At 37.4% G+C, this 19,922-nt stretch overlaps 1 protein-coding gene across 3 annotated transcripts in view; it reads right to left on the reverse strand.

Annotated features, from left to right (window-relative positions):
* Positions 1 to 19,922, reverse strand: part of RNF180 (ring finger protein 180) — a 211,586-nt gene that overhangs the window by 42,237 nt on the left and 149,427 nt on the right. For all 3 annotated transcript variants that reach the window (XM_086700073.1, XM_086700079.1, XM_086700077.1), the window contains one exon: positions 13,356 to 13,481. In XM_086700073.1, coding sequence (XP_086556199.1) covers positions 13,356 to 13,481 — 126 coding nt within the window. The remainder of the gene's footprint in view (positions 1 to 13,355; positions 13,482 to 19,922) is intronic.

Genomic DNA, 19,922 nt, shown 5'->3' on the forward strand with positions numbered 1-19,922 from the left:
TGGTCTTCTCATCTGTCACATCCATTTTTTTGCTTATGATCAAATGAGATTGCTATTCTTCCAGTGCTGAATCAAGAGAGAATAACCCTGCATCCCCTTTTGTCACTGTATCTCAAATATGTGACAGGTCTATAAAACAGGAGAGGTTTACTAAGATTTTTCACATTTTCTGATCATTTGGGATAAAAGGTGTAATAAAACACAAACAATAACCTGCAGCCATTGCACTGACCCAGAATCATCCTCAGAGTACCTTTAAGTTCTCTGCCTACCTCTGTCGTCACTCAAGACTATGCCACACACCGTGATCATAGAATAGGTTAAAGTGATCACTAGGTATCTCAGTGAGGCATTAAGTTTTCCATTACCACTCTTAAGGTCCACCTCCTTAATCTTTATTTTTTATTCCAAAATTGACCACAGATTCCCAGGATGATTCACAGTCAATACATATATTGCCCATTGCCCCAACAAAGCAGTCATCCAGTGGTCAAACATTGTAACACTTCAACATTGCTGAAATCTTTTTTTATAATTAAATAACACCATTTATTGGACATTGACAATCCAGTTTGAATTTGGCTGTGCTAAGTTCCTTTACTTCCTCTCTAGCTTAATCAGAGGTTCAAAAAATCTAGTGTCCATCCAGTACCAGAATCATCTTAGTTCATGTTTCAGCAGTTTAACTTCTTGTCATATATTCTGCATGGTAGTTATGGAATGCATTGGTATTAGGGAAAGCATTTAAAACTGTCAGATCAGGGCCAAGGTTAGGTGCAGCAACCACCATGAGAATTTGTCTCTAGTGCTAATTTAAGATGTCCCGTGGTCTTTGGGGGTAGGTTTTAAATGTTTGTGAATATGTATACATTAATGTTATATATCCAAGAGTTTGTAAATGAAGGTAGTATTGTCTGCCAACATCCAACTTCACAGGGAATTAAAGCAAGTTCTGTATATGCAAAATGATGAACAGGATGAAATTTGTGTGTGTGCATGTGAGAGAGGTGAGACAGAGTGAGAGAATGAAAGTGCTGGTAGTTTTCAAAATAAGAACTATGAAATGGTGATGTTTGAACAAAATGTACAATTTGTATTTTAATTAATTTGGATTGTTAATTTAATATAGAAGTAAAAGATGTTCTAATTTTGATTTCAATGCCAAAGTGAACTATTTTGCCTTACATAGAGACCATGGATTCATGGACCCAACAGCAGAATAATACTGGGTCACGTGAAAAGGATGGAAGTATTCTAAATAATCATGAGTGAGCACTTTACATCTCTTATCAAGTAGTAGTTTTACTTATGATTCTGTCGATCTTAGTTCCTTCCCCTGAAAAAACTCCTACCTCTAGATACTTCATCCTCAGTTTATTTTATTAGTATCTAGTTTCCAAAGGGCATAGTTTCCAGTTCTGTTACTATCTCTGAAACAAGCAACTAGGACCTAGAAACCAGGTTCCATGAGGAAGTTGAAGGAATGTGAATATTTCATGTGTGGAATGAAGACTAGCAAACAACATCAAATGTGTCTTTGTATAGTTTAAGAACAGTTCCATGAAGAAAGATTGAGACAGACCTGAACCAATAAAAGAAAACTGTGAGAAGGCAGATTTTATTCAACAAAGGAATTTGTCTGATAGAGTTGGTAAAATGTACAAACTTCCTTTGACAGGTAGTGAGCTCCCTATCACTGCCTATGAGAAGCAAAGTACAGAAGTCATCTCTGAGTGTGACTGTTGAGGTCATTTTGTACTGGCTGGAGCAGTTACATTATGTATCCTCTCTAACTCCTTATAATCTATAATTTACATTTTAATGGGAATGTATATAGCTAGTTATTTTTAAAGTAGTTTACGATACTGTCAGGCTTTGACACTTTGCTGGCTTCTGAAATAAATTTTAAACTCATAAGTAAATCTACAGCAAAAACAGGGTCTGATTCTGCCACTGGAAAATAAACAGAAAGGAAAAGATACTTTGGATGTAAGATCTTTCAAAAAATTACCTTGTGAATAAAATTATTCCAGTTTCAGAGGAAATGTAAAGGTTAGTGCACTTTCTGCTAAAAGGCAGCACCAAGTCTGTAGCCTATTTTAAAATTTCTCTGACTTAACTCCAACTTTCTGAGAAAGAAGATTTCTGGGTTATATTGAAACTCCTGCTGCTGGAGCATGTATTGTTTTGTTTTCTATTAGAGATAAGCATTCTTTTCCATGTGGATATTCCTTCATTTATATTGAGCATGTGTAGACTTGCAGAATTATTCTAACACCATCGGATAAAATTATGACCAAATAAAACAATTCCCCAGGCTTTTACAAGAAATGGATGAATTTGTCATAAATAGATCCCCAGGCTTTTAAAAGAAATGGATGAATTTGTCATAAAGAGATCTCAGACACCTGAATTTCAGCTCCATGTTTTTATTACTGCCAGAGAGATTAAGACATAGAGTTTTATGTCATGACTTTTCTTTTTTTCCATTTCTTTGACTTGAGTATACCAAGAAAAAAATGAGCATGGAAATTTTGTTTTTTGGCAAAAGATCTTGGTAAAACCTCTTAGCTAGTTAGCATTACATGTATATTTATGCAAAAGTGGTTTCTTAGGGAACCAGGCAACACGGCATGGCTGGAAATCATGCCAACCGGATAAGATAAACTGAGGATGCAATGCATGCAAATGGTAGACACTTCACCTAAGAGAACAATGAGTGACAGTCATCACTACAACCGGTACCTGACAGCAGATATAAAGTGCTAGCTTTATATTATCTAGAATACTTCCATTCCTTTCCACGTTACCCATTTTATGTATACATGTATAAAATATGACATGTAAGAAAAAAACATTTAAAACATGTTAGCTTAACTCATCAATATTTCCAAGACACTACTTGATAGAGTAAAAAGGAATGGGTCTACTCTATTAAGTGTGAGCGATACGGCTGAATGAATTCAGTAAGAGTTTATATGAACTTTATTGATTAGTAAATCTAAAATTGTTAAAATGTTTTATTTTTGTGGAAGCAACACGAATTCTGTGGATCCACAGGCATCTTTGGGAATGTGTATTCTTTGACATAAGATCCCCCTCCCACCTTACTTCCTCTTACTGATCTCAGAAAACTAGGCTCAAGAGTCTTAGGGAAACCATTAACATGGCAAGGATGGCATGGTACATTGAGGAGGGTGGTATAACTATGGGAATCACAGACCCCAATTTTCAAATATGATCCTAATGTATAGGATCACTGAGAAGGAAATTTGTGGCCTTAAACAATAATTCTTAAAAAGTAAAAAGGAGGGGCGCCTGGGTGGCGCAGTCGGTTGAGCGTCCGACTTCAGCCAGGTCACGATCTCGCGCTCTGTGAGTTCGAGCCCCACGTCGGCCCCTAGGCTGATGGCTCAGAGCCTGGATCCTGTTTCCGATTCTGTGTCTCCCTCTCTCTACCCCTCCCCCGTTCATGCTCTGTCTCTCTCTGTTCTAAAAATAAGTAAACGTTGAAAAAAAAAAAATTAAAAAAAAAAAAAAAGTAAAAAGGATAGGTGGGTGGCTCAGGTGATTTAAGCATCTGACTCAGCCCAAGTCATGATGTCATGGTTTGTGGGTTCAAGCCCTGCATCAGGCTCTGTGCTGACAGCTCAGAGCCTGGAACCTGCTTCGGGTTATGTGTCTCCCTTCCTCTCTGCTCCTCCTGCTTGTTCTCTCTCTCTCTCTCTCTCTCTCTTTCAAAAATAAACATTAAAAAAAATTTAAAGTAAAAAGGATACAAATTAATGACCTAAAAAGCCACCTGAATATGTCATAAAAAGGAAAGAATAAATCCAAAGAGAGCAGCAATAAGGATGTAATAAAGAGCAAAGATTAATGAAGGGGAAAGTAAAGATACAATAGAGTCAATTTTTAAAATTTGTTGTTTAAAAAGAATAATAAAATTTGAAAATTATCTGGCAAGATTGGGAAAAAAAAAAAAAAGAAAAAAAACCCAGGGCATGAGCAAATAATAATAATACAAAGAAAACAACTTTAGATATAGGAGAGATGAAAAGATATAAATAACTTTTTGTTAACAAATGTTAAAACAAAAAATGGACAAATTTCTGTCAAAAAGATAAATTATATAAAATGACCGCAAGAAGAAATTGACAAACCTTTTTCAGTATTTATTTTTGAGAGAGAGAAAGACAGAGTAAAAGTGGGGGAGGGGCAGAGAGAGAGAGAAAGGAAGAGAGACAGAATCCCAAGCAGGCTGCACCCTGTCTGCACAGAGCCAGATGTGAGACTCCAACTCACAAACCGTGAGATCATGACATGAGCTGAAGTCGGACGCTTAACCGACTGAGCCAACCAGGCGCCCTGACAAACATATTTTGAAAATGGAAACAGAGGCAATCATAAATATAGATGTAAATCTATATTTATATAAATATAGATGTAAAATGGAAACAGAGGCAATCATAAATATAGATGTAAAAATCTCAGGCCAAAATCTTAGCAAACGAAGTCTAGCAATGCACAAAAATAATCATAGTGCGTTACCCCTGGAATACACCAGCAGCTTCACATTAGAAAACCTATTAAAATATGGGGCGCCTGGGTGGCGCAGTCGGTTAAGCGTCCGACTTCAGCCAGGTCACGATCTCGTGGTCCGTGAGTTTGAGCCCCGCGTCAGGCTCTGGGCTGATGGCTCAGAGCCTGGAGCCTGTTTCCGATTCTGTGTCTCCCTCTCTCTCTGCCCCTCCCCCGTTCATGCTCTGTCTCTCTCTGTCCCAAAAATAAATAAACATTGAAAAAACAAAATTAAAAAAAAAAAGGAAAAAAAAATAAAATCTATTAATGTAATCCAATGCATTAACAGATTGATGAAGTGAAGCCATTATAATCATTTCAAGAAATGCTGAAAAAAATCACAAAATTAAAAATCTATTCAAGACAAAATTATTAGCAAATTTGGAATAGATGGTAAATTTCTTAAAACCTAATATAGGGTATCCACCAAAAACAAAGAGCAACATTTTATTTACTGGTAAATATTAAAAGTGCATATTTTAACATCAGAAATGCTGCTATCACTTTTCCTATTAAAAATCAAACAGAGGTCCTAGCTCAGAAAGTATGGAAAGATAAAAGAGAAAAAAGTGTATTGACTGAAAGATACAAAGTTGTGTTTATTTACAGATAAGACAGATATGATTGTCTTCACTGAAAGCTCTCCAAACCCTGTAATGAGAGTGAACATAGTTTAGGAAGGTTGTTAAATATGAAGTCAATATCCCACACAATTGCATTTTTATACAACAATAATTATGGAATAATTTTTAAAAACCCAGCACCACTGTGTAATATTCAGAAAAGTGAGATATTATTTAAAGAAAGATAGAACACTCTGTAACACAATGTAAGAGGTGGATTCTATATAAAGACCTAAATGAGGAGGTAAAACTATAAAGTTAATATAGATGTAAAAAAAAAAAAACCTTAAGAGAAAACATTTGTGATGTGGGAACTTCAAAACACAGTAAGACAAAAGTAGGGTGGTTTTAATTGCATCAAAGTATTTCTTTCAATAAAGGACAACATAAATAATACACAGATAATAAAATGGGATAAAAATCTGTAATGTCTAAAGTTGATCAGGGATTAATACCTAGAATCTGCAAGAAATTTGGGAAAAATGATAAAGGCATAAACCCCCTTAGAAAAATGAGGAAAGCATTTTAAAAACAAGCATCCAAAAGACAAGCATTTGAAGTGATTTCAACTTATCAGAGATCAGATAAATAAAAATTAAAATAATGAGGGTTCCTAAGTTTAGAGTACTCTGCTAACATTTGTCATTTTCCAGAGTTCTAATTTTTCCCGACCCTCACACACTGTTAACAGATATCTATGTTGGTCACTTGGGAGAACTGCTGGCACTATTTACTCTAGTTAGGTGTATTTATATTCTATGATGCAGATATTCTGCTCCTAATTCTACATACTAAATAAATATTCACATGGTTCACATTAGGATATTCATTAAAGTTATTTGCAGTGGCAGGGAGTAGAAAGTATTCTGTATTCCAGTCAGTGAATAGATAAAATGTGGGAGACGCACACCTTAGGAGAGCATGAATTAGAACCCATGGATTAGAGGTACACATAGCCACGGGGATGGATCTAAAAGCTTGGTATAAAAAAAGAAATAGAATGCAATATATAATACCATCTCCATTAATTAAAATATATGAACAAAAATAACATAACATTATATAAGAATACAAACAAAAAGGTAAACCAAACTTAATGGGAAGTAGAATATGGGGATAAAAGGAAACCAATGAATGTGGTCTAGTGATGACGGTATGCTGTTAATTAAGAAGTACAACTGGTCCAACTCTGTACTCAAGGTTCAGAAAAGGAGAAGACAACAACACAGCAAGTACATAGAAATAAATCTAACCAAAAGATGTCTAAGACATTTGTAAAGAAAATTATAAAGTTTTATCATATGGTATTAAAGATTTAGAAGATCTAAATAAAAGAAGATCACAAACTAGTTGGTAGACAGGGAGAGCTGTTTATTGCTATAAGATGTCAATTCTTTACAAATTGACCCATACATTGAATAAGACATCTCTCCTTCAATCCAATGTAATTTTACATAGAACTTGGCAAGATAATTCTAAAATTCAAAGAGCCAAAAAAAAAAAAAAAAAAACCAAACCAAAAAACAAAAAAACCCAAAAAACAAGACAAAACAAAACCCCACAAAAAGCCCACACAAAAAACAAGACAGTCTTCCAGCATAACAAGTTTGAAAGGGGATATCAGGACTTACTATAAAGCTTTAGTAACTAACACAGTACAGTACTGAGGTTTTGGAAAAATGGTGGAGAAAGAATCCTGAGCTCAGGGGTGCCTGGGTGGCTCAGTTGGTTAAGCGTCCAGCTTCGGCTCAGGTCATGATCTCACGGTTTATGGGTTCAAGCCCTGCATCAGGCTCTGTGCTGACACCTCAGAGGCTGGAGCCTGCTTCAGATTCAGGGTCTCCCTCTCTCTCTTTGCCCCTCCCCCACTAGTGCTCTCTGTCTTTCAAAAAAAAAAAAAAAAAAAAAAGAATCCTGAGCTCACCTTGTTCCATGGACATGATGAGATAACAACTGCATCTGTGCAGCTAACCCTGAAAACAACCCGAGGACTAGCAGAATAGACCTTCCAGAGCTAAACCTAGAAAGATGGTCACACTGAAAAGGATAGGAGGGGTGGACATTGTTGGGAACTAAAGTCCCTGTATGACCAGCCACACATGGAAGGGACATCACAAGCACAGAGAAATAAGAGGATCAGACCCCATGCCAGGCAACCTAGGCACTGGGGTCCTGCACTGAGAAGATGACTCCCTATACTATTTAGTTTTAAAAACTAGCAGGGCTTAAATATAGCAGCTTTAAAAATCAGTGTGGGCTTAACTCCCCCAGAGAGCCAGAGGGTGATAGAAAACTGAGTCCCCACCCTTAAAGGGCCAGCAAACTAAATCATTTACCCTGAGACACAGCACAGAAGCAGCAGTTTGAAAAGTGCTTGGGGTATACATGAAGAAGTTTTATTGACTAATCTTAGAATGTGTGCCAGAGGGGCAGGGATCTGTGGATTTGTCAGGGAACAGAAGTACTGGTGGTCACCATTTCTCTTCCTCTCCACCAGCCTAGATAGGTGGAACACCAGTGGTTATATTCTTGAACTACCTTGATGGCACTGTGTGCCCTGCCGTGGCGTTCCCCTGCCAACCTGTCCAATCCAACTCATCTGCCTTGGCAGGCATTCGTCCAAAGCAGCTCCAGCCCTAACACATCCTGCAGGCAGCCCCTGCCAAAATGGTGCCACTCCGAAAGGCATCCTGCCCTGGAAAGGGAGGGAGATAACCCCATACGCCACTATGCCTGCACTGTCTGCCACTGGGCCTCTTAGCTGGCTCTACAGGGAATAAACCCTGCCCTCCAGTAGGCCTGCAGCTATGGCAGAGAGGCTAACTGTAGATGGCTAGGCTGTGTGCTAACCGACCTCCCAATAAGCTCCCTGTTCGGCACATGGGCCTCTCAACCACTCAAGGAGCAAACCCTGCCCAGTGTGCCTACAGCAAGCAAAGCTGGTCGTTGCAGCTGGCTGAAGATAATCAAGGCTCAGACATAATAGGAAGGCACATGCAGCCCACACAATAGACACTCCTGGAGTGCCTGGCTGTGGTGACCAGGGGGAATTGCATTATAGGGCATCATGGAACCTCTTCCACACAAGGCCACTACTTTCCATATCATGAGACAGGTGAACTACCTAATACACAGAAACAAACATAGCGAGTGAGACAAAAGGAGACAGAAGAATATATCCCAAATGGGAGAACAATAAATAAAATCACAGTAAAAGAGCTAAATTAATCAGAGATAAGCAGTACTTCTGATTAAGAATTAAAAGTAATGGTCACACATTAACAGACATTTCTGCAAAGAAGACATAAAGATGGCCAAAAGAAACCTGAAAAGATGCTCAATATCACTCATCATCAAGGAAAGGTAAAATAAAACTACAATGAGATATCACCTCACACCTGTAAGAAAGGCAAAAACCAAAAACTTAAGAAAAAAATAATGGTAAGGATATGGAGAGAAAGGAACCTTTTGTACTGTTGGTGGGAATGCCAACTGGTGCTGCTACTGTGCAAAACAGTATGGAGGTTCCTCAGAAAGTTAGAAACAGAACTCCCCTATGATCCAGTAATTGCACTACTGGGTATCAACCCCCAAAATACAAAAACACTAATTCAAAGGAATACATGCACCCCTATGTTTATGGCAGTATTATTTACAATGGCCAAATTAGGGAAGCAGCCCAAAAGTCCATCGACAGATGAATGAAGAAGATGTGGTTGGTATATATATATACAATGGAATATTATTCAGCCATAAAAGAAGAATTAAAGCTTGCCATTTGCGACAACATGGATGCAGTTAGAGAGTATAATGCTAAGTGAAATAAGTCAGAGAAAGACAAATACCATATGATTTCACTCATATGTAGAATTTAGGAAACAAATGAGCAAAAGCAAAAAAACAGAAGATAGAGACAAGAAACAGACTCTTAACTGTAGAGAACTGATGGTTACTAGACGGAATGTGGGTGGGGGATGGGTGAAATGGGGGATGGGTATTAAGGGGGGTACTTATTGAGATGAGCATTTGGGTGACATAGGGAATTGTTGAATCACTATATTGTACACATGCACCTCATATAACACTGTATGTTAACTACACTGGAATTAAAATAAAATACTTAATAAAAAAATTAATGGTCTTAAAGATACTCACTGGACTTGAGACACAAGTGGATGAAATCATTGAGAAATTATACAGAGACAGACAATATTGAAAACACCAGTCAGAGCTGATGAGTTCAATAATGAATTCAATAAAATACATACTAGAGGGCATCAACAGCAGATTAGTTAATGCAGAAGAACGGATCACCAATCTGGAAGACTGGGTACTGGAAAGCAATGAAGCTGACTGGCAGAAAGAGGGAGAACAGATTAAAGAAACTGTGACCTTATCAAGAATAATAACATTTGCACTACAGAGATCCCAGAAGGAGAAAAGAGAGAGAAAGTGGAATAAGAAAAAAATACCTGAGAACTTCTCAACCGATATCTCAGTCCAGAAAGCACAGAGCCCCTAACAAGATGAACCACAAGGTCTACACCAAGACACATTAATAAAAATGGCAAAAAGTGATGATTAAGAGAGAATTTTAAAAGCAATAAGAGAAAAGAAAACAGTTCTATACAAGGGAAACCCCATAAGTCTATCATCTGATTTTTTAGCAAAAACTTTACAAGCCAAAAGAGAATAGCATGATGTATTTAAAGTGGCAAAGGAAAAAGACAACCAAGAGCAGAATTGTCAAATCAATAGGTTATACACCTGAAACTAACATAACATTGTATTTCAATTATACTTAATAAAAAGTATGGTTTTGGCCAAGAATTAGACAAAAAGACCAACAGAACTGAATAAAGAACTCAGAAATAGACCCACATACATGGAAATTTAATATATGACAGAGTAGCAATGTGCATCAGTGGGGAAATGATGAATTATTTTCAACAAATGGTAGCTAAAGTAAATAGGAAAAAAGGCCAAAGTTATTGAATCCCTATCTACAATATAGCAAAACAAACAAAAACCCTCACAAAACTTAGAAAACAACAATACAAGTCAATTCCAAATACCTTTAGACTATTTGAAAAATATACAGGAAGATACCTGTATGACACTGGGGATAGAGAAGAATTTCATAAGGCAGATAATACAGACTGGAAAGATGATGAAGCAAATGCGAAGTCACAATTTACTAAAGAGATCATAATGAGAACATACAAACCACAACTGGGAAATGATAGCTGCTATTCATATTATTAAGAGAAAAAGGAGTCTGCTCTGAAAATATTTTAAAACTTTCAAAAATTAACAGGAAAAATACCATCAATAGGAAAATGGACAAAATTTATATAGGATTTCACAGATGAAAAAACTCAATTGCCAATATGCATATAAAACTATGTTTATTCCCCATTAGTAATCAGGAAATTGAAATTAGAACCCCAATGAGATACCATTTTATACCTATCAGACTGGTAAAATCTCAAGGACTGAAAACACCGAATGTGGGAGACAAAGGTGATGATAAATCAGTATCGGCATTTAGGAAAATGATTTGGTTTAGGTAATCAAGGTAAAAATGTTGCTTTTTTTACGACCCAGAAATATTCTACCCACATTTATTCTAGAGGAGCTCTCATGCTCCAGTAGACAAGAAAAGAAAGTTTATAGCAGCTGTTTATAATAAAGAACTGGCTAACTCTATTGTTGATCAACAGGAAAATGGATAGATTGTGCCACATTCATATAATGGACTGAAATGGATGGATCCAAGAAATATAATGCTGAGTGACAAAGCAAATGTAGAGGAATTTATATATACTGTTACCACTACAAAGTTAAAAAAACAAGCAAAAGTAAATAGCATTGATTAAATATACATGTGTGTACTTGTATAAAGAAATAATGCAAAATTCAGAGGAACACGAAGTAAACAAAAAGGACAGAAGGTGATTCAGGAATACAGACAAATAAGGAGTCTGGTTTATGATTAAAATCCTATGAATGGTTTTTCAGGCCTGACCATAAGCAAACACAGAAGCTTTACCTGACAGACCTTACAGGACAAACTGCCCTTATGTCTCCCTGGCCAGTGATGCTCTTTTACATATTTACATCCCTAGGCCCAACACCAGCATTCCTAGGTTCTTTCTATGAGGCCTTGGGCAGAACGCTTGTTCAGGTGCCTCTAATGGGACCCCTTTAAAAGGGGTAGAACAGGGAAACTTGAAGACACTTCGACCCCCCGTCCCTTAAGTAGCACCCAGTGCTTTTCTGCTTTTAGCTGACTGCCACCCCTCCACCCTCCCCCTACGTGCACCTTCAGGGCTAAAACTGCCACTGCCTTTTGTTTAGGAGCCCCTCATTAGTCAGATGATCTCGACATGTGTGCTGATCTGCCTGAATCTGGATCAGTGCACTGTTCCAAAATGGATTTGAGGTAAGGAGAATCAGCATCTCCTCCAGTTTTAGACTCCTGTTTATACCACTGCACCAAGTGATCAAAGGCTTAACTCTTTCAATTTTGGCTGAGCCTGACAGCTCAACTCTTGTTTAGCTCCACAGACCCTTGACAGTAATGTATTTCTTTTTTTTTTTTTTTTTTGATAGTAATATATTTCTTAAGTTGGGTTGTATAACAAAGCTACTTTGAACCTCCTCCGTAAAAACTTTTAACAACTTAAGTTCTGTGGAACTCTTATGGGGAGGACAAATATGATGAAATCACAAAGAAGGTTATGTTTAAATTATAGCTTCAGTATCTCGGGATACACAAAGGTGAAGGAAATTGTGGGGTTATCAGAAAGGTGCTTCATTCTTTTTAAAATTTGTGTGCACAGCAGTATGTAGGACCCAAAGGAATCTTTTAAAGCATACAAGTTATCCTTTAAATTTTCTCTTCTTTGGGATGAGATCTTTCAAGAAAATTCATTTTCTATTTGCTTTCATATGTCTAAATGTGTCTATACCAAATTTGTGGATGAGTTTCTACAGTTACTACTTTATAAAATAGCGTATGTGTGTAAAATGTCCTTCAACTATTTTCTTCATTCAGACTGCTCTATAGAATTATATTTGTCCTTAAACTACTTTCTTCGTACCTCAGGGATTTCATAAATCAATTTATTTTTTGCCTCAACCATACAGGCTCCATTTCTATCTCCTTTTGGTTTATGTTGTGGGGTACTGATTTTTTAGGTCTTATTATAGAAGCTCCCCGGCTCCATTCCCTGACGATCATATCTGGAGCTTTCCAAACAGATCCCATAATATCACAAGTGGTAAATACTAAAACCACACAGTATTTTATGCTCTGGCCACCGTTTTATTAAAGGAGAAATTATATTTTATGTCCATATTGTATGATTATCATTCTACGGTAACAAATTCTCAAAGGTAAAAAAGGTTTCAGAAATTTCCTTGCCCTTATTTTGCTAATTCCTTCTACCTGTAGTATAGTTAGTTATAATTTAGAATGTGCTTTCCCATTCGCTCTTTTGATCCTTACAACTGTACTAATTCGGTTGCACACATATATATACTCCCATTTTACATACGAGAAAATCAAAACAAAAGAAGAGGTTATTATGACACCTCTGAGGTCACTCAGCTAGTTAAACCTGAACCCAGAAACTGGTATTCCTATTCCATTGTGTACCTGTGAGACACTTTGTACACCAAGTCTCTGCTATTTGCTACTTGTCATAAACTTGTGGGACAACTGTAAAATAATAAAACTAAATCAACTTACCTATGATAATGAATTATTCAGGATCTTTATAAAGAATACTAGTGCTTTTGTCAAATACAGCTTTTGTCAAATCTGTTACTTTTGAGGTGAATTTCATTCATCTATTAAACATCATATTAAACGTTATTGACAGCAAGGCAAAGTACTTTAATCATGTGTTTTTCTCAAATTTTGCTCTTACACAGTTTCTATTTTCTTCATATATTATTATTATTATTATTATTATTATTATTATTATTATTATATTTAATGCTTTCAGCAAGAAGATACTTGGCAAAATCCTTACTTAAACCTGACCAATGCAGAAATGTTTCCCCTAACATTTTAGTTAGGAAAAAATCGCTTTAAAAAGAGACCTTAGACAAAGTTACCAAACATTTTTGCATTAGTTTCCTTACCTCCAAAAAGATGGAAGGCTTTCCTGCAGCTTGGGAGCGGCCATTTTGCAGAGCTGGATTTCTGAAAGCTTTGTTTTATTTTCAAATACTCTTTAGTAAAGAATGTTTTTGTGGCATTGTTCAGTTCTAGAGTAAAGCAAAAGAAAACAGTAGTTTTAGACGTTAATTTGACTAAAATGGCAAGAGCATGAAAAATTGTTACAGTATTTTGACAACAAATTTCGATCTCTTTAAGAAAGAAAACGAGTAAACTTTTTAATTTGAATTCAAGCGAACATAATTCCCTCAAATTCACATTTGATGCAACTTTGATGTGTCTACACATACAGTATACATCTACTGGGAATCTCCTATGTCAGTTATTATGCCATAGGCAGCAAAGAGAAAAACCCAGTCCTTGCCCTCAATAAGACTCAAGATTAAAAGACAGAAACAGGGGCACCTGGGTGCCTCAGTTAAGCGACTGACTCTTGGTTTCGTCTCAGGTCATGATCACACGGTGGTTTTGTGAGTTTGAGCCCCGCATCAGTCTCCGTGCTGACAGTGTGAAGCCTGCTTGGGATTCTCAGTCTCCCTCTCTCTCTGCCCGCCCCTCCCTGACTGGCACTGTCTCTGTGTCTCTCAAAATAAATAAATAAACTTAAAAAAAAAAAAGGTAGAAATAAACAGGTAGACAAAAAAGGGAAAAATGTGTTACAGGTGTAGCAAGAGAATAACCAGAGTACAATCCTGGCTCAGGAGAGAGGATAAAAGGGAAAAATCTTTTACAATTTTTCCTACTGCATCATCTCTTTAGTTCATTCTATATGTGATGGTCAAGAATTTACTGAATCTAATGCTGCTGATTGGAGAAAGTTTAAAAAAATGCAGAATCATGGGTGCCTGGGTGGCTCAGTCGGTTAAGCGTCCGACTTCGGCTCAGGTCATGATCTCATGATCCGTGAGTTCGAGCCCCGCGTTGGGCTCTGTGCTGACAGCTCAGAGCCTGGAGCCCATTTCAGATTCTGCGTCTCCCTCTCTCTCTGCCCCTCCCCTGTTCATACTCTGTCTCTCTCTGTCTCAAAAATAAAACGTTAAAAAAAAATGCAGAATCAAATTCTCAACCTTTCAGAGACTTCCTTATGAGTGAAAAAGAAAATATTCATTGGAAGTAAACACAGACCAATCAGAGAACAGATGTAATGATATTCACTTTAAATTCTAGAAAGTACTTGAACTCTCTATGAGCCATGGAAAGCCTAAGCACATAGAGAAAAAAATGCTCACCTCTAAAGGGAACAATACAAGTTAGGGGAAAAGATAACCTGCTATCATAGCCTGCATTCAGTAGAATGGGACTAGTTTGAATCAAAGAAATACAGTAATATAAATCTCTTCAGGCCTCGCAGATTCTCACCCTGGGTGGCTGTAAGGTCTACTAGTAAGTGCATGCCCTATAGAATTTGGGGTCCAGAAAAGCTCTGCATGCGGGGAAGGGAGGCCAACCAGGAATACCTCATCCAGCACTGATGAGTATTTATCTGTGTGTCCTCGGAAAATAAATGAAAACCTCATTTTCATATTCTTTACTCATAAGCTGTTCAAAGCTAAAAATCTTGCTTAGGAAGTCCCATTTTCCAGCTAAATATGCACCATGATGACAGAGGCATATAGAACAGGGACAAAACCAAACCCAAAATTCTAAATATGATACTGTTGAAATGGAGTTACAGATTTTACAATATGTGAATCATTATAATTATACAATTTATGCTGAACTGAGGTTAATATTTAGGAGTTCCTATTTTAATATCTAGGTAAGCCATAATTAATGACTTATCCATTTTAATTTAGTGAGTGCATTTAGTATTTGCTACAATATTTTGTTCTCATAATTTTATACCAGAATAATGAAAAAGTAATTATCATCATTTTTAACCCTTCAGGCCCAGGAGAAATCTGCTACTATTATGACTTTCTCAGGGGAGAGCATTTATCCAAGCTTTCACCTCAAGCAGTTGTGATCACTTTATACTTACTGATGTCTTTTAGTGACTTTGGAGCACTCAAGAATCATTTCAGTAACTGTTTCATCACCCAAGAATAGCTAGTTTATCCTCTGCTAGAGGAATTATAAGACCAAGAGGTGATCTATTAAATTAAGCCCAGTTTACCCACAATATTTACCGAGCTCTTGCTAAGATAAAGACAAAATGTTAAATACTTTATACTGTGATGATGCATCCTGTTATTATTTTGTATGTAAAGTTACATTTCAAGATTTAGAAAAAGGCTTTTGAAATCCTAGGGATAGGGATATATTACTAGATCCTCAAAAGGTTATCACAACATCCATCCTTGCCTTCGAAGAATCTGTAATACTGTCTTCTGTGTGAAAAAAGACTCTTAAATACTGAGAACTGAGGGTTGACGGGGGGGTGGGGGAGACGGGAAAGTGGGTGATGGGCACTGTGGAGGGCACTTGTTGGGATGAGCACTGGGTGTTGTATGGAAAACAGTTTGACAATAAATTATATTTAAAATAAAGAGAAAGAAAGAAAGAAAGAAAGAAAGAAAGAAAGAAAGAAAGAAAGGGAAGAAAGAAAGACAGAAATTCCATCTTCCCTGTGCACCACATCATAGCCAATGATGCAGTTTGGTTTATTACTTTTAAAACTGTCAAAGTCACATATAGCTCTGGTTTAAAAAATCCAACAGCATAGAAGGGCAAAACGAAACAAAAAACAAAATGACAATGATCTGTTCTACTCCTTATTTCTACCTCCCCTCCCAATCCCCAGGGACTATTTAAGCATTCCTGTTTTTGTTTTTGTTTTCTGGAGATTAACCTCTGTAAGAATAAGTCATTGGTGTTCAAGAGTTGGTTTGCAAAACACTAGCGACATGTGAAATGATTTTGGGTGATACTGAATGAAAATGTTTAAACATTTAAAAGTTACCTATTTAATGTACATTAGAAAAAAAATGTATATTAAGTAGAGCATCAAACACATACATTCACAAATACATTGCTAAGGATGAAGCTAATATAAGTATTTAAGAAAAAAGGTGTGTTGATATGAGGAAACTTCTTAAAAAAATAATTCAGGTGGTACACAGATACAGTAAAAATTGTAAAGGTGGTACCACAGGGGTACAAAATGAGTTTCACCAGGAAAGTTAAGGCCCCTGACAAATGGCACTTTCTTGCCCCTCTTACACAGGTGCAAAGTAAGCATTGCCTTTTAATCCCTGAAGATTTTAAGACAGTTTGTGGGTTTTCACTGACACAGTTTGAGAAACACTGCTCTAAATATTATGCTTACTTTGATATTTCTTTTTTTATAATAGAAATAATCCACAAATTAAAGCTTGAGAATGACTGCACTGGAAGACAAAATTAGGTACTCTTACTGATAAAAAGAATGAGTTTGGATTTCAGGCTTAGTGACTATTCTGTACAAAATGAACAGAAAAACAAAAGAGGCATGGATGGACACAAGAACAAAACCATTATTAGCATAAGAATTAACAGACCAGACTCAGTGGTAGAGAATAAGAGAAAGGGTGAAATGCTCTTAATAGGGATAATAGACCATGACCAATTAATTATAGACTGTCACAGTAGATAAAAAGAGGAAGTGCGATATTCTTTGGGATGAGTTATCTGTCCTGGACAAATTCCAGCAGGACATGAGGAAATCAAACAGAACACAGAATAATTCTTCACTGTGCAGGACTGGCCCAAACACTCTAGGATATCTGTCATCCCTGTCCCTAGTGACTAGATGCCAGTAACATCCCCCATTTATTGAGTCAGCCAAAATATCCCTGGTGAAAACATCATAGGCTGCTTCCACGCTTAAAATTCTAGATTAGCTTAAATGTCATTTCCTTATTTAGTTAGGGACTTCTATACATAAGGTAAAGACTTACGTATTTCCTTTTCCTATTTCCAGTGGAGTTCACTGGGATATCTGCTCATCAGCACCTAATTCTGCCAGGTAAAGGCACAAGAGTAGTGGGTATGGGGTTGTGTGTGGTTAAAATGGAGATGGAGTTTGAATGGAGGAAAATGGTGGAACAAGAGTGGAAATCATTCTTGTTGAGGTTTGAGTGCATCTGAATGGGGAGGGGGGACAGGAGTGAGTCAGTTCACAGTTGGGAAGTAGGATACACTCACTCTGTGGTGCCCTTTGCAATACCTGGGACACTCCCATCTACTATATAACCATGGGTTGGGATCCTGGATCAATGGATACTGGGTCTGTAGTAGGACTGCCTACAGGAAGATCATTCAGTGTCAGTCCACAATAGGGGAAGTGACACGCTTGGTTTGAAGGCTTCAGTCAGATAGTCAATTCAAGAAAATATGACACCTTCCCATGATATCCTTGGCTGAGGGATTTCTCCTCTCTCACCTGGATGACTCCTACCTCACATAATGCTTATATACCATGGCCTTTTCCTGTCTTTGGCCTGCTGATTTTAGGTGGCCTGTAGATCCTCTTATGTGGCATGTAGCACCTCCCTGTAGAGACCTAGAGTTGGGGTGCTGATGTGGGAGCTCTTGGTCTGAAAGGATTAAACCTGCTTACACTGGTGTCGTTCTCACCTTCAAGACAAAAGGACTCTAATTAATTTGGGACACACCAGAACTTTCCCAATCTCCTAAGCAAACTTAGAATCTGCCATGTCCGGACTTATCCTACTGTTTCCCAAAGTGACTTCACCATTTTATATTTTATTTTATTTTTTTTTTTTTTTTCAAATTTTTTTTTTCAACATTTATTTATTTTTGGGACAGAGAGAGACAGAGCATGAACGGGGGAGGGGCAGAGAGAGAGGGAGACACAGAATCGGAAACAGGCTCCAGGCTCTGAGCCATCAGCCCAGAGCCCGACGCGGGGCTCGAACTCACGGACCGCGAGATCATGACCTGGCTGAAGTTGGACGCTTAACCGACTGCGCCACCCAGGCGCCCCATCCATTTCATATTTTAACAAACATATATATGAGTCTCAATTTCTCCATATCCTTGTCAACATTTATTACTGTCTTTTTGATTATCATACCCTTTGAGGCACACAAGCTTTCAACTTTGATAAAGTCTAATTTATCTGTTTTTTTCTTTGGTTGTGTTTTAGGTGCAACATTTAAGAACCCATTGCCTAATCCAACTTCAAAAAGTTTACACCTATGTTTTCTCTAAGAGGTTTATATTCTTATCTCTTACATTTAGGTCTTTGTTCCATTTTAATTAGCGTGTGTGCGTGTGTGTGTGTGTGTGCGTGTGTGTGTGTGTGTGTGTGTGTATGTTTGTGTATGTGTAAACAGTGTAAGGTGTGGCTCCAAAGTCACCCTTCTTTTGCATGTGGATATCCAAATGCTACAAGGTCTTGATGGTACAACCTTTTACAAGAATAGTGGTATAGTGGTATCAGTTAAACAGCTGTTTTACTGGAGTAAAGATTGAGCCTCTCATGCAACCATTCCAGAAACCTCTTTACTATTTATTATCTTTAAATATTATTGATGTCCTTCCAAGAGGATTTAAGTCTTTTTAAACTATCTTTTAACCTCTCAAAATGTTGTGAATCATATCATTTTTAGTTTCCTTGTTGACTACCTTTTATTAGTATGCTTTGAATGGTTAGGATGCTCTTGGTTGAAACTAACAGAAAATTTACTCAAACTGTGTTAGTTAATTAGTAAATTTAATATTTAATGGAACAGGAAATCCAAAGGTAGTGTGGGCTTCAAAGCTGGCTGACTCAGTGGTTAAATGAGGTTATCAAGAACTCATGTTCTTTTCTTTTTAAAACAAATCTTTTTTTTAATGTTTTTATTTATTTTTGAGACAGAGACAGAGCATGAGCAGGGGAGGGGAGAGAGAGAGAGAGATACAGAATCCAAAGCAGGCTCCAGGCTCTGAGCTGTCAGCACAGACAGAGCCCGACGTGGGGCTCGAACTCACAGAGGGCGAGATCGTGACCTGAGATGAAGTCGGACGCCTAACCGACTGAGCCACCCAGGCACCCCAAGACCTCATGTTCTTTTCTTTCCTTCGTTGTGCTCTCAAAAATAAAGGCTTTGTACCAAGCGGGTTCCCCACTTATTCATAAGATGGCTGCCAAAAATTATCTCTGTTACACACTTTCTTGTTTATGTCCAATGGGAGAGAGAATGGCTTTTCTATCTCATGTCTTAAGAGTAAAGACAAACTTTCTTCTCATGTCATTGGTCAAAACTGGACCACATGCAGATTTGTAAACCAATCACTGGCAAAGGAAGCCAAGGATGGGGTCTGCTACCCAGGAGCCACCTGGTCTATGCTGGGAGAGTTGAATACTTGAGAATAAAACTCAGAGTTATATTAGAAAAGAAGGATGTAATGGTACTAATTAGCAACCAAAAGTGTCGGCTACAACTTTTTTTCGATCAACTTTCAACAGTATATCTTGACTTATCTTAAAAAAATAGGTATCAACTCCTTCTACCCTTTCTTCTACTTATCCTTTCCCACTTCCTCTTCTCAACTTCTCATGTGTTAACTACTTTATCAAGATCACATCCAATACTGTTAAT

Source organism: Puma concolor, chromosome A1 (genome assembly GCF_028749965.1).
Source record: "Puma concolor isolate L17-30 chromosome A1, mPumCon1.1.hap2, whole genome shotgun sequence".
NCBI classification, from domain to species: Eukaryota; Metazoa; Chordata; class Mammalia; order Carnivora; family Felidae; genus Puma; species Puma concolor.